The sequence below is a fragment of the Anser cygnoides genome, chromosome 15 (assembly GCF_040182565.1).
Source record: "Anser cygnoides isolate HZ-2024a breed goose chromosome 15, Taihu_goose_T2T_genome, whole genome shotgun sequence".
NCBI lineage: Eukaryota > Metazoa > Chordata > Aves > Anseriformes > Anatidae > Anser > Anser cygnoides.
In genome coordinates this window covers 9,513,886-9,535,353 of record NC_089887.1, presented here as the reverse complement: position 1 = coordinate 9,535,353, position 21,468 = coordinate 9,513,886, and the positions used below count along the sequence as shown (strand labels likewise).

Below are 21,468 nucleotides of genomic sequence, written 5' to 3'. Positions count from 1 at the left end.
CTGAAGATAGTTGCAATGCTAGGGATTGAGAAGTTCTTTTCTAGATAACATAATAAAACCTTCAGAGATTTGAGGTTTAATTATTCTCTGAATTTTGGGTGAAAACTGGGTCCTTGTAGTTCAGATTGCATTCCAGGTAAAAGTCCTGTTTTCACCTCACGCTTCTGTTCCCCCAAATTGGTCTCTTAGTTGATTTTATTCAATCTTGCCCAGTAATACCAAGACTTAATTTATTTTTTAACAGCCCCAAAATCAGGTGCATGCAGTGACCTATCTATCCCTATCAGGTACCCACCTCATACACCGTTTTTGCATTTGGGTATTTTTCCATTTGATCTCTTAAGTCCCACAAGCCCTTGAGCATGTGTTTTGTTTCTTAGTGTGTCTTGGTGGAACTGACTTCAGTAGAGCTTCTGATGTGTTGAATGCTGCAAATGCTTGTAAGTCCTTGTAGGATTTGGCCCTTTAGTATGATGTATGGAAAATGATTACGTCAGTATAAAAATCTTTTGGAGACCTTACAGGAAATTCTAGTTCTTCATAATGATTTTTGTTCTGTGAGTTCCTTGTTCTCTTTTTTTCCCCACCAATTTGCCAGGAGCACTGCATCGCTGACAGTGGGATGTGCATTAAGGAGGCTGGATTGCTGGATCACTTGTATTAGAATTAGTTCGGCAATTCTCTTTGAAGAAACAAAACACTATTACACAGAAATTAAATCAATTCCTTGTACCCACTGTGTGCCTGATAGCACATGTGCTTGCGTCCTTTGTAGGTAAGGACTGACTGCATGTGGCTAAGCACAGAGGCAATTTCCTGTCTGTTCTGATTCTTGGCATTTAGCCCCAACAGTGAGCACCCAATTCCAGGATTAAAAACATTTTTCAAGATTATTTATTTAAGGATAAAATTATGTACTGCTTATCTGGGCTATTTATTATTGTATGAATTATTTTTGAAGCCTGTGGAATTTTTAGTTTCTTTCTATGGACTTTTCACAAGGACAAAAGCATTTCTATGTTCACAGATTAAAGGTTAAAATATTTGCTGGGCTAGCTACATTATTTTTAGTCTATCTGGAGAAAAAATTAGGCCATTTCTAATGTGCGTAGCATTGTTCTGCACACTTAGACACTTCTTCATTGAGCCACTTCTTCAGATTGATAGTGATAAAAAACATTTGTCATTCAGGGTATGTTCAGTGACCCATGTGAAATAACTTTAGTTTTTAGGTAAAGGTTTTCAAAGTAGTGTTGCTAGAAGAAAGCATTTTTCTCACTGTTTGCATTTATAGAAATTGGAAAAGTAGTAAGATGCAGCGTAGCTAAAATTCAGGGCACATAAGGGATTTAGAGTTGGAATAGTTAGGTAGATGCTTTATTGCTACAATATCAGTAAACGTGGTAGAAGATACTTGAGTGTTGCATGGTTCAGAATTTCACTTAGCCACACACTGAGTTCCTAATCCCAACATTTAGCTCAGGTTGATCAAAGGCTTTGTAATTTCTTAGGTAAAGTTGGTTTCAACTGGAGGTTTACAAGAAAACCTTTACTTGCACCAGTTTCAGTCTATGCTGCTACATTTTTACAGTCTTTTGCTTTAGCTTCCATGCTTGGGTGCTTGATTGCTCCTGGAGTGGATATTGACTTTCTGCTGAGACAGACGTGGCAGGCCGATGTGTTTTATTTAACATTTAAAAGCTACTCGGGCAGCCTGAGGTTTGCATCCACCTTGGGAGGGGAGGGAAAGAACAGAAAAGCAAGGTGGGAGGAAAAAAATTCAGAGGAAAAACAACGGTAAAAACAAGTTCTTCTTCTGAGTCGATACATTCAAATCTGTCTCTGAATAATAGAAAACTGGATTTTGAAAAGCTTCTAAATAGCTCCCTGTACCGAGGTCAAAGAAGAAGAAAAACCCATTCACAGCAGAAGACTGATCGATAAGAAATCCAAATAGGACGGTGTTTTTTATTGTGGTTATGTTTGACTGCATTAGGCAATGGTGAGATTCAGAGCATCTTGGTTTAGAAGGCTGGGTTTTCTACATGGAACAGGGAGAGATGTGCTTCCCAAAGGCTGGTCGGGTCTAAGCTAAATGTCTGAAGTTAAATGGGTTTTCCAAGTTCATGAAGACAACATTGTTTGTTCCTGCATCTCAGTATTTCAGAGTCTTGTATTAAAGCACATGAAGAAAGTCAAGTCTTAAATTTCCAGGCCTGCTGTGGCCTTGCAGAAGTCCTGGGTTTCATTGAGCGTCCCCGTGCTGTCTGCCTGGACCGATGCACATGTTTCTAGTCCCTCTTGGGACCTGACCCAGAGACTCAGCACAGCTTCCACAGTGTGCTGATTGCTGGATAGATCTGTTGTTATAATGCATCAGAGAGGAAAAAGGTTATGATTTTTACTGTTATTAGAAAGCTGTGCCACTTTTTTTCTTAGTTTTGCTTAAACAAGAAATTCTATACAGTTTCTACAAGAAAGTGGTAAAACTGTGACACTCTAAGTGGTAAAAATACTGACACTTTACCATTATTAGCATTTGGCAAAACAAAATTGTTTTTTCCCACGTGTTTTTTTCCCAGACTGGGTTAGAGCCTTAGTAGGAGAAATTATAGTAACTAGCACAGTTGTATCCCTCTTGTTCCTACTAAGACCTATTACCCCAGACAATCAGAAAACAAAATTATAGAGATAATTGCATTCCAAGTTTTCAAATGGGAGTGTCTTGTTTTTGTGTAAAAACAGAAATTGCTCTTTGCTACAAGACAGGGCATCAGCAAAGTCTTAAAAATGCTTATTTAAAACCTCTTTATGTAACCAAAAAACTTTTACATGGTTTATTAAGTGGGTTAGCATGAGTTGCCCTCAAAAATTAGCTTGAATAATAAATTCATTTCAGCTCTTCAGTGATCTATCAGAATAAGAAAAAAAGTAAAGAAAGGAGAGAAGCAAATACCCATTTCATATGGATTTCGGAACAACATTCTGATTTTCATTCGCAGTTTGTATTTATCCAGCTCTTGTTACTTTATATAAAGGAAAGGTGCTGATCAGAACTTCACGTGGTGTCCCAAGGTGTCTGAATAAAAGATGTGTTGAAGAAAGCTGCCCAGACCTCCCTCCTGGTTTGAGTCAATTGACCTATTTCAGATGTAGAATGCTTTCAGATATGGGGACACAGCACTGCTTTGTCTCTCCAGATTCTTCAGGGAGCAGCAGCTGAAGTATGAGACTAGATAGAATTGTTTTTCTTTTCCTTTATAATGTTAAATTCACCTCCAGAATGGTCTGTATCATTCTGATGTCAATAAATCTGGATTTGTATATTGGACTTGATCAACAGTAAGAGAAGACGGAAGCAATTTCTTCCTTTCTGTATTTCTCAGTTGGTTCATTTCTTATTATAGGAGCTGGTTTCAACCAAGGTGGCACCTGATAAACACTAGTCCTTTCCACTAACCCTGGGTTCTTCCTTCTTTCTCCTCCCTGTTTTCCTTTTGTTTGTGGTCTGTAATATACACATCACCTGCAATTTGCTTCTCTTTTTCAGCTGTTGTGTCAAGATAGATCTTGGCCTTGCTGATTTTTCCTTAGTGATATCTCCAGGGTTGGCCTTCCTGGACTGGTCCAGTGGAACTTCCTGCCAGTTTCAACCTTAACTGTGTGAGCTTCTCACTTCACAAATGCAGTCTCACTGTGCATATGTGTATACTGGGTGCAGTTGCCAAGACAACTTATTTGAAAGTTCCTTTGAGCATCATATTGCTCTGGATTCAACTCTTTCTGCGTTTTCTTTCCTCTCTTCCATCAAATGTCAGACACCCACTCCTGGATGCCTCATTCTGTTCCAAGGGGTGCCTTGTCAGTTCAGCCCTTCCCTTCAGTCCGTCTCCCCTTTATGTTAGCATGAGACCCTATTTGAATATTTTTTTTTCATATTGCCTCTGTTGCACAAGGCCATTACACTATTGTATCAAAAATCCCTCAAAATATTTTTGCTGACAAAAAATTGAGAGACTTTGCATTAAGCCACTAAGTTTTCACAGAGCAGGGTGGTTTCATGATGGTCTCGGTCTGGTTTTATTCATTATTTCAAGTTTAGTTGGGAATTCTTGGGAGGAAGGAAACATCTTTGCTTTTGTTATCCTGTTTTTTTTATGTTACCCTATTTTGTAAAGTATACACTGAACTGTGATACCTGGCATGACAGGAGGTCCTTCACTGTGTTAAAATTAAGACTAACTTGTAGGTCTTTGAAAGAGAAAAATGAGTAGTTCAGTTTTCATGTTTCCCTCCTCCAACTATCTCAGCTTTAATTTTAGGTTATTAAAATTCAGTCATAGTGTGAGTATGCTAAGTATGGTTAATTCCATTGGAATTTAGATTAAGTGTTTTTGGCCTGCAGATGAAGTTAAATTAAATAATACTGCCATGTGCCAATATTTTTTCTGTCTTTCAGGATTCTACCCACAAAGATATTACATTAGAAAGTCAAGGCAATTGCTGGGGTTTCAAGCCTATCAATTGGAAGTATTTTAACTCTAAAAGATATAGAAAAAATGAGCCTGAAATGAATCTCTGCATTCCAGTCTTGTTGAATTAATTCCATTCGAGAAGCTGCATTTGTAGAGTTTTGCTAGCGTTACTTCCAAGCCAGCTAGCAGCCCACCTTTGTGGTTCTTGACTGATGGAGTTATTGAATTCCTCATGGGATGAGGTTATCCGGAGCCCTGCGGATAAAATTCTGAGAAACTTTATTACTGTGATAGAATTTGTATGGATTACTTAGCATTGCAGGATTGTTTCTGTGTTATTTATATATCCTGTTGTGACACCTTATATAAATTTACAAATCAGATCAGAAGAGTACAATTCTCTTACGAAAGGAATTCAAAACACACTAAGCTAAAGCTCAACACTTTGAAGTAGTCCTCCTGTATCACTTTAACAAACTGACTAACGTGACATTAAATGGGCTGTCTGGCTTTTTACAGTCCTGAAAGTGACTCTGAGACTTGGATATGATCGGCATTTCCCATAACCTGCCTCTTTGTTGCCTTACACTGACTCTCCATTGCATTAGTTCTTAATCGCTTACGATTTTTGATATAATACTAACAGCTTGCAAGCTTACATAGCAGGTAGAACAACCTGCGCAGGGAGTCTTAGTTGCATATTAAGCAGCTGCCTTCGTTGAGGGAACTCAATATAAGGAAAATTTGAATTCAGCTAGTTCTGGCCATGCTCAGAATTTGTTATCTGTTTAAAAATCTTTGTACTAGCTAAACTGACGTGGTTTTGAATGTTGATAAGACTGCAGGCATAAATGACGTACATGCTAAACTGCTGGGACGAAGAATGGCTACACCTGTTCTGTGTTCTCAATATGCTCACTTTCACTGAGTCTGGATTAGCCCCCCACAGGGAATGACAGCATACCATCAATACGGAAAACCAAAATATTCTTTGCTTGTAGGAGTCTGTTCCATTCCGTTCTTGAATGGTATCTGTGGTGGCCCCGAAATGGGCAGCAGCCTGCTCCCAGTAACTGAGAACTTGCAGGGAGCAGGAGCCCGCTGCCCATGAGAAAAGCACATCAGTCTCTTAGTAGCAAGGTAAGCTTAGCGCTTTACAAGGCCATACTTCTCAGCTACGTCATCTGGATTACATTATATAGCACTTATGCCTATCTAGAAGCAGTAAAACAGTTTAATAACGCTAAGTTATAGTTTGTTTTTCTTAGCTAGACACGTAGGCACCATCTAGTACCCTGCGCCACCTCCCTATTGATCTCTGCTGCAGTGCATGAAATAGGCCACGCTGTCATCCAAGACACCTGGGCTGGCTCCAGTGAGATGATGAATCAATAGGTTAAGTTTAATTGATGGGGCATATTATTCTGAATGAGTAAGTTGGCTGTTTGTTACAATGGAGGTGCACCTTTTATCTTTGCTTTCTCGGACCTGAGGCTATAAAACTCTAGGCTACATCCTTTATTCAGACTTACTGTACGTTTCTGATACTATAGTGCTCTAATATCTTGCCGTATGTCACTGTCATCTCAGCTGCGAGACTCCAATACAAGAATTCATCTTGGCTGTGTTGCCCTTATATCCTTTGCACCAGGCAAAAATATTTACCAGAGTAGAGATAGAGAGAGCAGACGCTGAGTAATATATGTGAAAAATGATCTATAAATACAGACCTCGGTTGACTGGAAATGAAAGACTGTGATAAAAATCCTATTTTTGAAAAGTGCAATTGTGCCAAGGAGTGCATTGCCTGCTCTAAGATTTTATACAAGTTGTACAGTTTAAGCTTTACTTTATTTTTTTTATATTACTAACTGGAACATCAGGAGAGTGTACTAATGGGTTCAGAAAAACAGTCATTGTAAAACTATTGCCAAATTACACAGCTAGACTTCACTGGGTGCACTTTACAGCACTGTGTTTCTTATGTCATTGGATTAGAAAAGCTTTTAAAAAAGGGAAGGAAGGTGTCAGAGATGGCAGATTCAAGGAAATAAATAATAATAGAAAGAGTGGAATATTTGATTTGTGTTACTTCAAGCTCGCATTGCTTGTAGTAAAAGATCCACTTTTGAGACACTTGCTCTTTCAGCTGGCAATGAAAGAAACACCTCGTGGTAGGTTTTAGGCTGTTAGAAAATATCACTTGGCTTGTGGGTATTCCTGTCATTGTGCTGAGGGATGGGTACATTTTAAGAAGCATCACACCAGGTTTATTAAGACTGATGCTCCTCATGCAGACTATGCATAGGAAGCACTAAACGTCCCTTTCCTTAAGGACAGCTGAAGGATCCAAATACTAGAATGAGTGTAAATAGAGGCTTAGTATCAATGTGATTTTCGTCTGTCATTTGGACAGGTACAGAGGCACCCAGAAGCAGCAGGGAACAGCAAGAAAAACAAGAGGAGACAAAGCAGGAAGGCTGCACACCATGACCTGGGGACTCTCATGGCAGCACGCATGCTGGGAAGGTGAGGTAAGCTGAAACTGCAGTCGAAGAAAAGGGTGTCTGCATGCCTGGATGATGAATATGATCTTTAACATGGTATCACAGGAGGCTTAAGCGTGCGGCAGCATTTCTGTGCCTGTGATCACCTACCTGCTACATGGGCTCAGGACACAATAGGTGTCCCCAGCTGGGGACTTCTACTTTGTTGTTACATTTTTCTGAAAGCCGGGTTTTGCTCAACAAAGCATTATTTGACATGTGTACCACCCAGGGATCCTTCTTGGAGCTGCTGAGCATTCGTAGGAGTTAGCTGCAAAGTGAGCAGTGAAATCAGTGAGTTAGATAGGAGCTGAGAGCTCTTCAAGTTCGGGCCAGTGCTGCATGTGGTGTGAAGAAAGCTGCACAAAGCTGTCTCGGGTAGGCCTTCAGGGAAAAATGCTGCAATTCTTAATGTTTTGTGGTAAAATTTGGAAGGTCTGCAAACTCTAGCTGTTGAGTGTTTGAAGGGACAAAAGCATTGATCGCTGTGGGTGACGGGTGTTTGGGGACACTTGGTCCTCAAAGGCACGTGGGAGACCTCAGCAGAGCTGGGTATGGAAAGGCAGGCAGGCCATTTGCTTCTGAGAGCCTTCACTGGTTTAAAGAAACTCAAGCCCTTGGGTTTTATGAATTTCTTAGAGAAGTTTAGTGTTTCTTTAAGCATAATAAATCACAGAGAAAAACTCATATCTATAAAAAGACCACCCCTTCCGAAGCACTGGATGCCTTTAGATCCAGGCCGCTGCGTTACGACCAGAGCCAGCCAGAGGAGCTGCTGGCTGGCAGCAGTGCCAGCTCCTGATAAAGGGGCGATTCATCCAGAGTGACCTTCCAGCCCTTCAGCTATTTCCTAAATGTGCTCTCCTGAGGTGCTGTTATTTAACTGCAGGCATCATGCCTTGTTCTCCCGCTGGCTCTGCGGCTGTTGCTCATTGACAGGTTGGAGCAATCGACGCGGTTCCTACCGGGCTGCTGCTTTGCAAAGGTCATGTACGCCCCGACAAAGTCTGTCGCTCGCCTTTTAAGAACAGTAGGAATCAAATCTTCTCAGTAACTGTGACCAACAAAGCTACGGGAGATGTTTTGCAGCTTAATATTCTATTACAGATTAGAGCCGCTGGGAAAACTTTTGAAGTAACACAAGAAAGAAACAAAAAAGTAAATAAAAAGCTCTTCAAGGCTGAAGTCTTTTAGCAATCCAGGCTGTCAGTACACTCACCAAGCTTACCAAATAAGCTTTCTTTTTTTCTGGTTTTGAAAATAAACAAGACGCTGCTGTCAGGAGCACCAGGCGGTTTTACCAAGTGCCTATGAAACACTTGTGCAAACGATGGCTTGCTTGTGGCAGGGATCAGGGAGCTGGCTGGCAATCAGTGGGGAGGCGAAGAGGGTAAGAGATAAATACTTACACCTGGGAAGATGACATTTTTGAAACCATGTATGTGCTGTGCATGACGGGGTTGAAGGCTGTAGGTTAAACTGAACATAATTCCCTTAGGGAGCTGGTAGTGCTATGTGTCAGCTCTGCATGTCTCACCTATTTCAGGTCTCATGGTAAAATACACTTGTGGTGGTAGGAAGGGAAGACTTCATTAGCAGCCCTGTTTATTGCACTGAATAGGGCATTTCTATGCCCTGTGATATCCGAGCATTTGCTTGGAGTTCAGGAAATAACTTTTCATTGTACTAATGGGAGTGGGCTCTTCTGAAATTGCTTGGAGTAAGAACAATACCCGAGACTAGTTTAACCAAAATTTGTCAACCATATGCACTGTGTAAGCCACACATACCACATGCTGCAGGATGATCAAGAATATTTGAGAGGAGCAATAACCATATGTTAGTTTTGTGTCAGTCGTAAATGGGATTCTTTTCCTCAGCTGAAAAATGTACCTGAAAGGAGGCAAAGCTCAACTAAATGAGGTTTGCATGTGAATTTTTGCTGCAATCTCTGAACAGTTGTGATTGCTTGTAAAGGAATTAGACACGTCTAAGCAATCATTAGGTTATTTTGATTTTCTCAGTGTGATTTTTCAGAAGACAAGATGCCTGATGTCGCTGGATAACGCAATTACACACCCCTGGAGAAATCCTGAGTGGCTGGTGGTGGCTCTCGCTTAATGTGATTGATATATTGTAATTTTTATACTCAAGGGGAGGCAGGGCTTTCACATAGATTTGAGAGAAGTATAAAAATGACTCTCTAAATAATTACATTTTGCTTTAGTGTTGCTGTCTGTGAGACATAGGACGTTTAGAGGTGAAGTAGAAATCACTTCGAATTTCTGTTGAGTTTGTAAACCAATTAAAAAGTGTTAAACTAGCCTTCCTTTCTTCTACCTAAATCTTTGTGCCTACCATTTACTATTCACTCTTTTTTCACTCATTTTAAGGCTTGATCTTGATGGCTTGGAGGAATAAAAATAAGAAATGAAGTTGGGTGGGCTCCTACCCTGCCATGGGGTGTTATAGCTTTCCTCTCTTAGTTGAGCCTTGTTTTGTTTTTTGTCCAGTCAGTGTTGGATTCTGTGTGGAGATGAGTAGGAGCTTGCCTTGAGAGTGATTCTGGACGCAGTGAAGGCCTGAAAGATTTAGGTAGTAAGGGCAGGAAATAGGATAGATCCAAACAACAACAAAAAAGCCATGGCTCAGACAGGAAGAGGCGTGTAAGCAGTAGGCAGCAACTTGCTTTCATCAGCATATATTGATGCAGCTTTTAAAAAAACATTTTAAGGAATTAAGCAGTGTATTTTTATCTCAAGAAAAAGACACAACCACAGCAGGAAGGATCCCTGGAGGTTTAAGGTGCTGTTTGCCATGGTTGCTGCAGTAGTTGCGATGTGCAGCATACGGTGGGGAGCTGCTGGGGTTTTCCCCAAACCTTTGTGCTTCTCCTTCCCTGCCTGCTCTGAGAGCTGAGAGCACTGAGGCTCACATCCCTGTGCCAGCCTGCTGGGTGGGCAGGACTGAATTTGGTGGGTTCAATGGTGCCCTTTCTCTCTGTCCAGTCCAGCTACGTAATGAGAGGGCTTTTGGTGCTGCACTTAACCATGCCCATGGGTTTATAAATTTCTGCTTCTTGCTCATTTGCATCTGTTTGGCTTTCATTGCCAGATGTTTGACTTTGGTGTGCTCATCTTCTTTCGCATTAAAGCATTGAAGAGCTTTTTAGCACCTGATACTTTCTTCCTGCAAAGGTGTGCTGTAGCCCTGTAACCGCCTGGTTTTCTTTGTGACAGACTAACCATACTGAGCCCCTCAGCCTCTGGGTGTCACGCATCGCCGTGAATGATGGCAGCTAATTGTGGCAGCAAGCCTCACGTAGATGTCAGAGAGAAGGGAGGAGTTTAACGCCTCTGTCTTGGATTAAGGCGGGGCGAAGCACCTCACGATTTGCATTCACACAAACATCTTGCCTTATAAATAATCTTTCAAAGAGCAGGGCACGCCACAGCGTGCCCTTGGCTGGCAGGTTGCCCACTTTTCTGTTAGCCGACAGATGTTAAAGAGTTGGGTAAGCAGTGCGAGTAAATCAGCGCGGACTTGTTGTATGCACCCACATGGAGTGAGCCGGCCTGCTAGTCATCTGACAGCCGGGAGGACAAAATTTAATGAGATTCAGTTCTGTAAGAATTAGGGATTAGTGGCGGATAAATATAGAAATACGCTGCTCGTGTAGGTGTGACTGGATTGTAGAAGGGATATGCAAAATGAGAGAAGTGATTAGGCCTCTGGCAGTGTAGGTGTATCCTCTGCGGGCTTGTTACTACCCTACCCAAGGAGATACCTCCTCGTTTCCCTACTGCAGTTATGCTTAAGCAAGGAAAACATCTTTCTTGGTTAGTTTGTGTTTAGTTTATTTTATTTTTAAGTAAAATTTTTTATTTATTTTTTGATAATAGGCAGCACCCCAAGCTTGGTTTTGAGCTCCTTAGACCAATTCTAAGTGCTCTGAGGTACTGTGCACTGGCAGAGTGAGTCAGAGCACACTCACGGGTAGCACACAGAGATATGACTGCCCTTTCTCTTCCTCTTCTCAAAGGCAGAACAATGTTCTGGATATTAAGATTTAGTCAAATCTCTTCTGTCTTCCACGTTTTTTGAGGATATCTGGAAAATGGAGAACAGGAACTGTGTTCCTGTCAGTGAAAATGATCATTTTGAGAAAACTCATCAGTCATTTTTCTTAGGAATGAGAGAGATTTGGTGTGTTATGTATTAATAGGTTCGAGGATGCAAAATACCAAAGGTGATGCTTTAAGAGGTTCCAGAATGGAGATGTACTCCTGTTCTGCTGAGAGCAATGCTCCCAGAGCCTGCCCTTTCATTCAGTAAATGGAACCAATACTAAAAATGGAGCAAATTATTACAAGTATGAATTGGTGAGCAATAAAAGACTGTACCAAAATAAGAGAAAACACAGAAGATCTTTCCCTCCATCTCACTCTTATCTTTCCCTTAGGCTCCCTATCCCTCACTTGCTTTCCTGCTCTCACTCTTTGCTCTCTCCCCCCTTTCCATTCCCGCACTCCCGCTGATGCTCGCACATGCTTTCCTTTGCGTTACCCTCCCTCTAGTCCCAGGCGCTCTTTCTCTCTTGCTCTTCTTTGTCCTCCCTTCCCTGTGCTCCTTTCCCTCCTCTCTCTCCATGTCTTTGTCTTGGTTTCCCTCTCCCGTGCTCTCCAGGATCTCGTTATGGGATAGGAGGGGAGCTTGCTGCTTGCCAAAACCTGCTACTGTGGTGAGGACTTGTAAATACGTTTGATAAGGGTTCTCCAGAAACGCACCTTTAAGTAAATAGTGGGTAGGCAAGATCACAGAGAGATGAAGTTAAGGCCAAATTAATCATAGAGTAGGCTTTGCACGGAGCGCTAAATATTTATGTTCATTGTTAGCATGTGCATCACATTATGCACCATTCGTCTTAATATAAATATCAAAGTGCCTGACATGGCATTACTCACAATGTATAAGCTGTCAGAGCGCGTCACTGTAAATCACTCACACTGTTGCAACCTCATTAATTAATGGATAAGTTAAATAAATAAATAATAACAAAAAAGACTTTTCTTCCTGAGTGGTGAGCAAAGTTATATGTTATTAAACTGGTCACAAAGTGAGACCCTAATGAAGTTCCCTAGTTAGCCTGATGTGATTCTGCACACACACAGCCTTTTAATACTGTCTTCAAAGGGTTGGGTTTTTCTTTTTCTTTTTTTCTCCCTATAAGCATCTTCATGGTTTAAGATGACATGCCCATCAAATAGCCAATGAAGTCCGTGTTCTTAGATCCTTAGGGAGAATTTCTTCTCCAGCAGTAACAGCAGCCTGTGTTCCCAGTATTCTGCAGTTGGGGCAGGTGATATTTCAGAGAGAAACTTTGGGTCTGTCCTTCCCATACATTCCCAAAACTACATTGAGGCAGCTCCTAAAGAACCCTTCTGTGATGGCCAAAGATACGTTCTTAGTGTCTGGGGACTAGCTCAGCTTGGCAAGGCAGATTTGTTTCCTTGGAAGTGAAGGAGCTAACCAATATTGCAATGGTAGAGTGTAGATCAGATGAGCACAGGATCTAATCAGAATTGCCACCTATGCACACACAGCAGGCTGGTTAGCAAAGAAGTCAGATCTTTCCTTCCTCACCAGTTAACCCCTTCTCTAGGCTCTGGGAGCACCTCAAACACAGGGTCTGTTCCCTTCCTTCCAGGGGTCTTCACACCCCGCTCATCCGTGAGGGATTTTGCCCATAAGCAACACTAAGTCCCACTCCTTGGTTTATTTGCTTCCACCAGATACCTTTAAAAAGAATTGGAATCTTCCACTTTAAAACTTCAGATTTCACTGCTGGAAACCATAGGTTTTTGGTCCACATATCTTCTCTCTTTTGAAAATATTACACTCCTCTGTTAAGTGTTGAATTTAAACATCAGACGCAGGCTGCTCAGAGAAGCTGTGGGTGCCCCATCCCTGGAGGTGTTCAAGGCCAGGTTGGACGAGGACCTGGGCACCCTGATGTAGTGGGAGGTGTCCCTACCTGTAGCTGGGGGGTTGGAACTGGATGGGCTTTAAGGGCCCTTCCAACCGGAGCCATCTATTGAATCTCTCTTGTTTTCTGTTTATAAGCAGATTCTTTTCTGGCGCTCAGGTAATGTGACTTTTCTCTCTTGTGGAGCTCATATGATGTGAAGTACCAGCACAGGGGGTTGGGTGCAGGGGTGCTGTGCTTCAGCGGATTGTAGGCATCTGATGGAACTTCTCTTCCTTCCCCAGCTAGGATGTCTGTGCTTATGAGGCTCAAGTCAAATCAACTGTAAAAGGTCATCAGACACTGGGATAATCTATCCTGTGTCTGTAATTAGAGCTTAGAGGAAAGGTTCTCGCAGAAGCACTAACAATCCTGGAGAAACTAATTAAAGCTGAAACATGAATCTAGTAACACTCTTCAGGAAAAAAATCATATTATTGCATTGACAGAAGAAGGTTCTGAACCTCAACTCAGATACCCTTTGTCTTCTGACTGCACAGCTGAATCTGATTTTTTTGAGTTAAATTAACAACTAGGAGCTTCTGTTAGAAAAATAGTTATGGCACCATAATTTTTAAATTATTATTATTTAAAGAAGGAAAAACAGATTATGTCCACTTACAGCACAAAAGCCAGGGAGCCCAAGTATCAGCTCCTTTCCCCAGGTGTGTATCAGGAGTGGATCCACAAAGCTGCTGAAGTTACATCAGTGCAAGTGAGGGAAGAGCAAGGCTTTGGTAGGGTAAATCTTCCCGTGACTACACGGCTTGTCCTGGGTGAAGTCTCCATGAAGTATTTAAGCACGTGCTCAGCTTGACATCCAGAAACCAGCTGGAAGATACATGTGTTCAAACCCAAGTGTGAGCCTGCATTGCCATTTAGGTTGGGTCTAGGGTATGGCAAGACTGAGATTTCTCCCAGGGCTTTTTTATTTTGACAGATGTAAAGGTCTGCACAGTCCTGGTTAACCAGGTCTCCGTGGCCAGTACTCCCCATATCATTGCTTTACAGCCAGAGTGTTTGAAGTTAGGATGTGAAAATCTGCAGAGAACATAATTTAAAGTGCACTTTCTTGAAGTATCAGTGGTACTGAATTTTCAAAATGCTTGAAATTCAGGCTGGGTTCTGTTTTGCAGCTCTACCTTCCTCTGCAGTTCACTGAACCAAAGCAAAATCCAGTCAGTCTCTCAACTTTCTGCTATATTTGAAACTGTATAATGATTTTGGAGTTGCTGCTTGTATTCAGGTTTTTTACAGAGTCTGGAAGAAACAGGTTGTATTGGACTGAAAACGAGGAAGATGTACTTCACAATTCGTTGTCCACCTAATCTCTGGCTTTGTCTAAAATGAGCAGAAACTCTGCAAAACTGAGGAGAGAACGGTGTGCTTAGGAGACGGGTGAATTAGAGTTGGGAGTCTTTCTGAGACAGGCTTGGAGACAGTTAAGAAAGGGACAGGGTATAAAAGAAAAGCACAGAGTTATTTTTATTCACTTCCTAGAGCATCCTGCCTCAGTTTAAAACTTCAGTGTGCATAAACAAGACCAAAATACTCTCAACCAAATGAGCATCTTCTGCAGATCTCTCAATATCTGTGCTTCTGCACTGAAAAAAACAATAGACTGGACCAAGTATGGGCACTGGGTTTGATAATATGCCTGGGATTAACAGCAGCATAGAGCACACCAGTGCAATACCACATCGCCAACTTTTCCTGTAGCTCCATTTATGTATGAGCATCAACATCTCTTCTGTTTCTCATCCATAAATTTAGACTTAATTTGCTGCCTTAGAGCCTCTGACCGTGCAGTAGTGATGCTAACTTTGTCCTTAGGATGAGATATTAAATATTCTGGGATTGGGGTGGCCTCGGAAGAACAGCGTGAAGCATGCAGGTTACAGAGGATGACCGCAGAGGGAGTTTAGCCGGCAGATGGCTGGCACACTTTGCATCGGTGTAGCCAGCTGCTCCGCTGCCAGGCTGGCAGACCCCATGGAGAACGGTGACTTTTTAGGTGAGACACTCTAATAGTAAGTGTGAAAACCTGCACTAATTTTGGACTAATTACAGGTGTACATGAGGCAAGCCCAATGCTTTCTCCTGTGAAGGAAGCAAAGGTGGTGACTGCTGAGGCAGCAGAATTCAAGGCCGTGGGTGGCAGAGGGGAGCAGGTACAAGTGGCATCGCTGGAGGCAGGAGCTCAGCTGGGGCTTTGAGCTGGGGCTGATGCAGGCAGCTTGCCAGGAGACAAAAGGATCATCCCCGCCGTGAGCTTCTCTGTGCTTCCGTCCTGGCACCAGTGCTCATGTAACACCAGGGCAGGCCGGCGGTAAGGAAAATAGTGCAGGATGGGAACAAACCCCGTCTTGTTTTCAGGCGAAGGAGTAGGAGCAGGCCTTGGAGAAGCTGCCTTTGCAGGGGCTGGCACAGCCGGATGTGTGCCAGGGCACATCTGCCCCTGGCTTTTGGCCATTCCTTCCTCACCTTCACCTCAGGTGAGAGGAGATGGGTACCAGAGCCATCATCTGCTGCTGCTCCTTGGGGGACGAGGTCTGAGCCACCGGAGGCTGGGGTAGGTAATGGTCTCAAGTTGTGCTGGGGAGGTTTAGATTGGGTATTAGGAAGAATTTCTTCACAGAGAGCATGGTCAGGCATTGGAACAGGTGCCCAGGGCAGTGGTGGAGTCCCCATCCCTGGAGGAATTTAAGAGACACGTAGACGTGGCACTGAGGGCCATGGCTTAGTGACGGGACCCGGTAGGTCAGGTTGATGGTTGGACCTGGTGATCTCGAAGGTCTTTTCCAACAGCAGGGATTCCGTGACTCTGGAACGGGCTCAGCACAGAGGCCAGACCTGATGCATATTCAGGTGTGGCATCTGTGACACTGTTACTCTGCAGAGGCCCCCAGCAGTGAGCCAGATGCTGCTTTCAAATACTCCAAGGAGTCTGAAGCTAATCATCTTGCTTTGTTTCATTAGCTCGGCTGTAATGTAGCACAGCTAATGCAGTCATATCCCAGTTAAGGTACCAAGCAGCTTTAGCTGCTTATCTGCCATGGAAAGAACCACATTCACTTTTGCGATGAAAATTAAATGTGGAAATAATTCCCTTTTCCTTTTTGGAATATTACTGTGCTATTAAATAGGCTTAAGATCATTAAAGAGTAATGACATGAAGTTGCATGCATCATTATTTTAAAGGAGATTGAATGAAAATATACTGACTATCTGTTCCAGCCCCTGCCTAATCCGCAGTTTAATAGAGATTTGTAAGGGCCACGATGCGCATACATTTTAATAACGAAGTAGAGTCTTTGGTCCCTAAACAAGGAATTTCGGTGTTCTTGCTATGAATGAAGTAAGCATAAAAGACACCAAAGATCTAATTTTTTTCCGTCTCAGTAAGTCAAAAGTTTTTCACCCCCAGTTCCCGAGCCCCTTATCCCATACACCCCTGTCCCATGACACCCATAGCCCCAGCTGGGTTCCCATGATCCCTGCTTCCAATGCCTCCCCTTCCCACGTTTCTCACAAAAACTTCCAATGATCGTTAGGTCCCATGACCCTTTATGCCATTCCCCCTTTCCCCACAAGCCCAATTCCCGGGAAGTGTTTTCCCAGGTTTCCCAGCTCCTGCACCCACTTTTCCCATGCCACCAGTTCCCGCAACCAGTTTTTCCATGACTGTCCATCACCACGATGCATTTTCCAATGACCTCTGGCTCCGACACCCCATTTTCCCAAGTCCCCCAGTTCCCTGGTTAATACGTGAAAGAAAACTCTTAGTAAATCTCCCTGGAGTCTCAGATCAAACACACACCTAGAAAATTATGCTGTTTATGTAGGGTGACTGAAAACTTGATTGAGGTTCCCTTTCTGCTCTCAGTCTGACAGAAGAGGATGCACATGGGTATGTGCATGAGCACAGAGACCCCAAAAGGCTACCAGTCAAGGGACTGCCACACCAAAACTTTCAAATCCGTGCACAGGCTGAACGGGCGGTGCTTCTGGAAGCCATCAGAAGGCAGGCCGTTCCCTGGGTGTGCAGAGGGGCGCAGGGGGCTGGGGAAACGCAGTCAAGTGCCGAGGTGTCTGCAGTTCCCTGAGACTGGGGTCTGGGGACCTCAGGGAGCGCGTTTCTCCTTTAGACATCACACTTTGAATTTATTGTGCTTGAGAAGTAGAACTGGCTTATATCAGCGGGAAATTTTCACATCTGAGTTGCCTGCTCTCAAAACAAGGATGGAAATGAAATAGCAGAAATTGCCAAGTAGCTGGAGCACATTCTGAATGAAATATTCATGCAAGGAGGAGATGGGCTCTGTGTTTAATAAGAAAGAGAGATTGTATGGTGTGATAGCAATTATGTATGTTCAAATATTGTGCTTTTCTTCGGGTCTAGGTTATAAATCCAAAATATATAATTAATTATCCCATCAATAATGCATTTCTAATTTTAAGATATGAAATAAAATTCCCTTGCTTATTTTTAATGGGATATCCCTTTAAGAGAAATCTATTTTGGTACCCAGTCTTATCATAAGAGGCAAAGAAGTGATGAAGAGGTTGAAATCTATGATGGATTGATGGGAAATTTTCTGTGTGGAAAATGAAAAGTACTGAAAGTTTTTGTTGATCCCAACTTTCCTTTTATTAAAAGAAGAAGTTAGCTGCAAGGTGAACTTCAGAGCTGGCTCTGAAGACCTGTGATGGGATGCTGTTGTATTTCTTTTGGTCACTATCTCAGATTTGGACAAGGAAAAGCAGAAACCCATTAATGGTAAAGGTAATGAACAGGTGAAGGAGGCAAAGCTCACTGCATTTAGTTTGCTGGGAGTTACATACTTAGCTCCAAGTTAGCCCCAGTATATTGAATAATTCCTAAACTACATAACTATTTTGGCTAAATTACTCTTGTAGACTCCTTTACTGCTTTAAATAATTTGTGTTATCATTAAATAACTGCCCAATTTCACAGTAGGGTGGTCCAGTTTCACTAGCAGATGCTTTTCAATGCTTTGTTTCCATGACAGATGTATCTTAGGGTTATATTTCGGTGTCACACAAGATTTGATTTACTTGTAGCTTATAAGTCTGTTGTTTTTTTTTTTTGCAAAGAGGGTCAAAGTAAATATTCTAATGCAACAGAAAGATAATAGCTAAAGATGATAATCTTCTGATAGCAGTGAATCGCAAACAGTTACAAAGCAGAGCTACAAAATAAAAAAGACCACACCAGAGTTAATGAAAAAGGAGGAACAAGAAAGGCAGAAGGCCAGAGGGACTTGCAGGTGGCCCTGGCAAAGGCTGCAGAGCTTTTTCCAGCTCCACTGCCCAGGTGGGAGAGAATCGGCCATTTCCCTGCTAGAGGGAGGTGGCGCGGGCATGGCTGGGGCTTGGCTGCCTGGGTGTGGGCTGGTGGGTGTCCCTGGGTGCTGGGTACCCTGCTCACCGAGGCACCAGCTGGCCACGGCAGCTTCCTTCGGTGTTCAATGCTTCTGTTACCATACCCTGCGTGGCTTGGGGGCTTGGCATCTTGTAGCTTTTCTGGATTGGATTACCTGACTTGTTTCTCTTTTAGCCCATAAGGAGAATGCTAAGTGTTTTTCTTAGGAAGTAGCCACTTCTTCCTATTGGCACGTTCAGGTAGGTTAGCTCCAAGAGAAGTTGAACAGAGTTCAGTTTATTCTGGGTTTTTGAAGAAGTATGGAAGTGAAACAAAAAATTGTTCTCGAGTCTTAGAAACTCAAGCAGGAATTAAGTTGCCTTTACTGTGTTAACAAGAAACTTTATGATGAGACAAAGTGCAGTAGCCAGCATAGGCTGAGAGCCAACCTGCCTAAGAATGCTTCTTTTAAAGGGCTGCTGAGAGGGAGTGCTGCAGAGATGTAAACTCTTCAAAACAGTGCTTCATCCCAACCAGGGGATGTTCAGTGTAGAAGCTGGATCACTGCTAGCTCAGGAAGGTGCCTTCAAAGTTACGAGGTGAAGACACCCCTATTCACAGCTGAAGCACTCTTCAAGGATCTCACTTGCCTTCAACTCATCTCTCAAAATGAATTTCAGCTGATGTCTCTTCTGGAGGAAAAAAAAGTCCCCAGTTGAAATTGTTTGTGGAAATGAATGGAAGCAAGAATGCAGCTGCTCAGGTGAAGAATTTCCTCCTCCTCTCTTACCCAGCAAGACAATTCTTTTGCCAAGGTGAACTACTAATGGGGGATCTAATCAATGATCCTTTTGACTGCCAGTAAAGTAGAAGAATCAACACAAACTATTTGTTGTTTGATTATAAAAGGAATGCGTGTTCAACTTCACATTAGAGCTAACTGGAGAACAGTTCCATTGTGCTCGGGCACCACACAAACAAATAGTGAGACAGACAGTGCCTATTTTGAAAAGTTTATCATCTCCCAGGGAGACAAAGGGATGGAAATATGTTTTAAGAGGTTAGCCATCAAAAACCTAACATGCATGCCATGTAATCAAACACCCACTGGGTTATTCATTGTTTGTTAGTCATTCACAGTTGACTCACAATGCCAAACAAACTTATTTTCATGTACCCCACTATTTGTATTCACAGACTGAGAAAGGGAGGTAAATGTGAGAGACAGCATTGTGCTGCCAGCCAGCCTGCTCTTCAGGTGGGGTGTGACAGTGAGATCATGAATGCCCAGTGGCATCGCAGCTGTGAGCGGCCTCACAGTCCCCTGGGGAGGGAGCAGCCCTGCCAGCTCCTTCCTTCCATTACTGCATTCGGATTTTCAGCACATCACAGTACCTCGAAATGTACGCTAGGGAAGTTAATTTTCATTCCGCCCTTAAAATAATTTGCCATACTGATAGCATGATGACATTTTTTGATGATGTGAGATGATTTTTTTTCTCTACAGTTTCCGTACAAAATCAAGTAGAAGGAAAACATCAGCTGTTTTTTTTTCAATATCCCCTTTTCTATTCCTTATCTGAGTCCCAGAATTACAGGGATGTGAAGGTGAGTAAAAAATGAAGAAAGTGTTTTCTGTATGGATGGGAGAGGATAGAGGAATGTGAAGGTGAAAGAAGAATAATAACTGTTGGTACTCAAAGGAAGTTTGATTTGTTTGTTTTTGAGGCAGGACAGTTTCATTAGTCAGTGATGACTTGACCTTAGCTGTTGCCTCTGTCAAAAGAGAATGAAAAGGCAAAAGAAAATGAAAATGTGTAAAATAAGTGAATATAGCTACAATGCTCATAAGAAGGAGAGAGATAATCTCTCTTCACATCACTCCCACAAGGAAATGTGGATTATTTTTTAGTCTGGATTTGTTTTTTTCATTTTCCTGTAGCAAGAGCGAGCATTTTCAGAAAGATACTTTGCAGTGTGCTAGGCATTACATGCTCCAAAAGCAGAAGATAAAAAAAAGTATAAGGCAATTCAGGAAAAGGTTGATGTTGAAGAAGGTGAGACATTTGCTCATTAATTCAACATGCGTTTTTATATTATCTGGCTCAGAGTAAGGAATATGAAAATATTTGGCCGTGAATTATGTTCCTCTCCACATTTACTCCTGCTAATTAAAGGAACTTGATATAGCTGAGAATTCAAGTCACCATCAAAGCCTGCGAAGGTATTCACCAAGGAGGGTGCATTACAGATGGAGAGTGAAACATCATCTTTTAATGTTTCCAGCTTCTCTGCACCAGCATTGTGCATTGCATCATGATTTCAGAACACGAACTGAGAGCCCAGGAAGCAACGACTCAGTTTCTTCAGATAAGGTAGTACGAGTCATCTTTATGCAGCAAAAATACATCTGGAGTCACATCTTTATTTTGTATCTTCACATTTCTTTTTATAGTAAGGCTCAGATTCCTGGCAGACTTCTCATTGATGTCAGTGGGGGTGTTGACAGCAGCAAGTCTTCAGGATGGGACTTGAAGGAGTCCTCACACTTCACCTGGTAGAAGTCCATGACATAACTTTGCATTTAGGTTGTGGGCTTTTTTTTGAGATTTTTTTGAAGGACTGGAATTTTGGAGAGACTGATGGACAGAACAGAAGCACAAGAAACAGAAACAAACTGTTTGCAATGCGATGCTTAGTCTCTTATGCTGCACATTTTTATGAGGTTGTGTGGAGTGTTCTGCATCTTCTGTTTTACATTCAAATAGTTTGCCAAAGTGCGATGTGGCTGCAAACTTGTGCTGTCATTGAAAGTTAAATTAAGCTGTGCAGTGGAAGACGCTTAGAAATTGTCTGTGGAAGGCTCTGATTTTAGTCTACATTATTTTAACTCCTGGTGTGCTGAAACGTAGTCCTTATCCTCAAAAGCTAGGGGCGAAATAGCAGAAGAATAGGCTTCTTCAGCACACTCTGTCTGAAAATGCCCTAGTGTCATTTCTGCAAAGCACCCGGTGCGATGGAAAGGAGTGTTCTTTC

General features: G+C 42.4%; 1 protein-coding gene across 1 annotated transcript in view; it reads left to right on the top strand.

Moving 5' to 3' along the window:
• LOC106033457 (uncharacterized) overlaps positions 1-21,468 on the top strand; it is a 321,304-nt gene that overhangs the window by 208,487 nt on the left and 91,349 nt on the right. Inside the window, exon 8 of the mRNA XM_066977945.1 lies at positions 6,892-7,009. Within this exon, the coding sequence (XP_066834046.1) occupies positions 6,892-7,009 (118 nt within the window). The remainder of the gene's footprint in view (positions 1-6,891; positions 7,010-21,468) is intronic.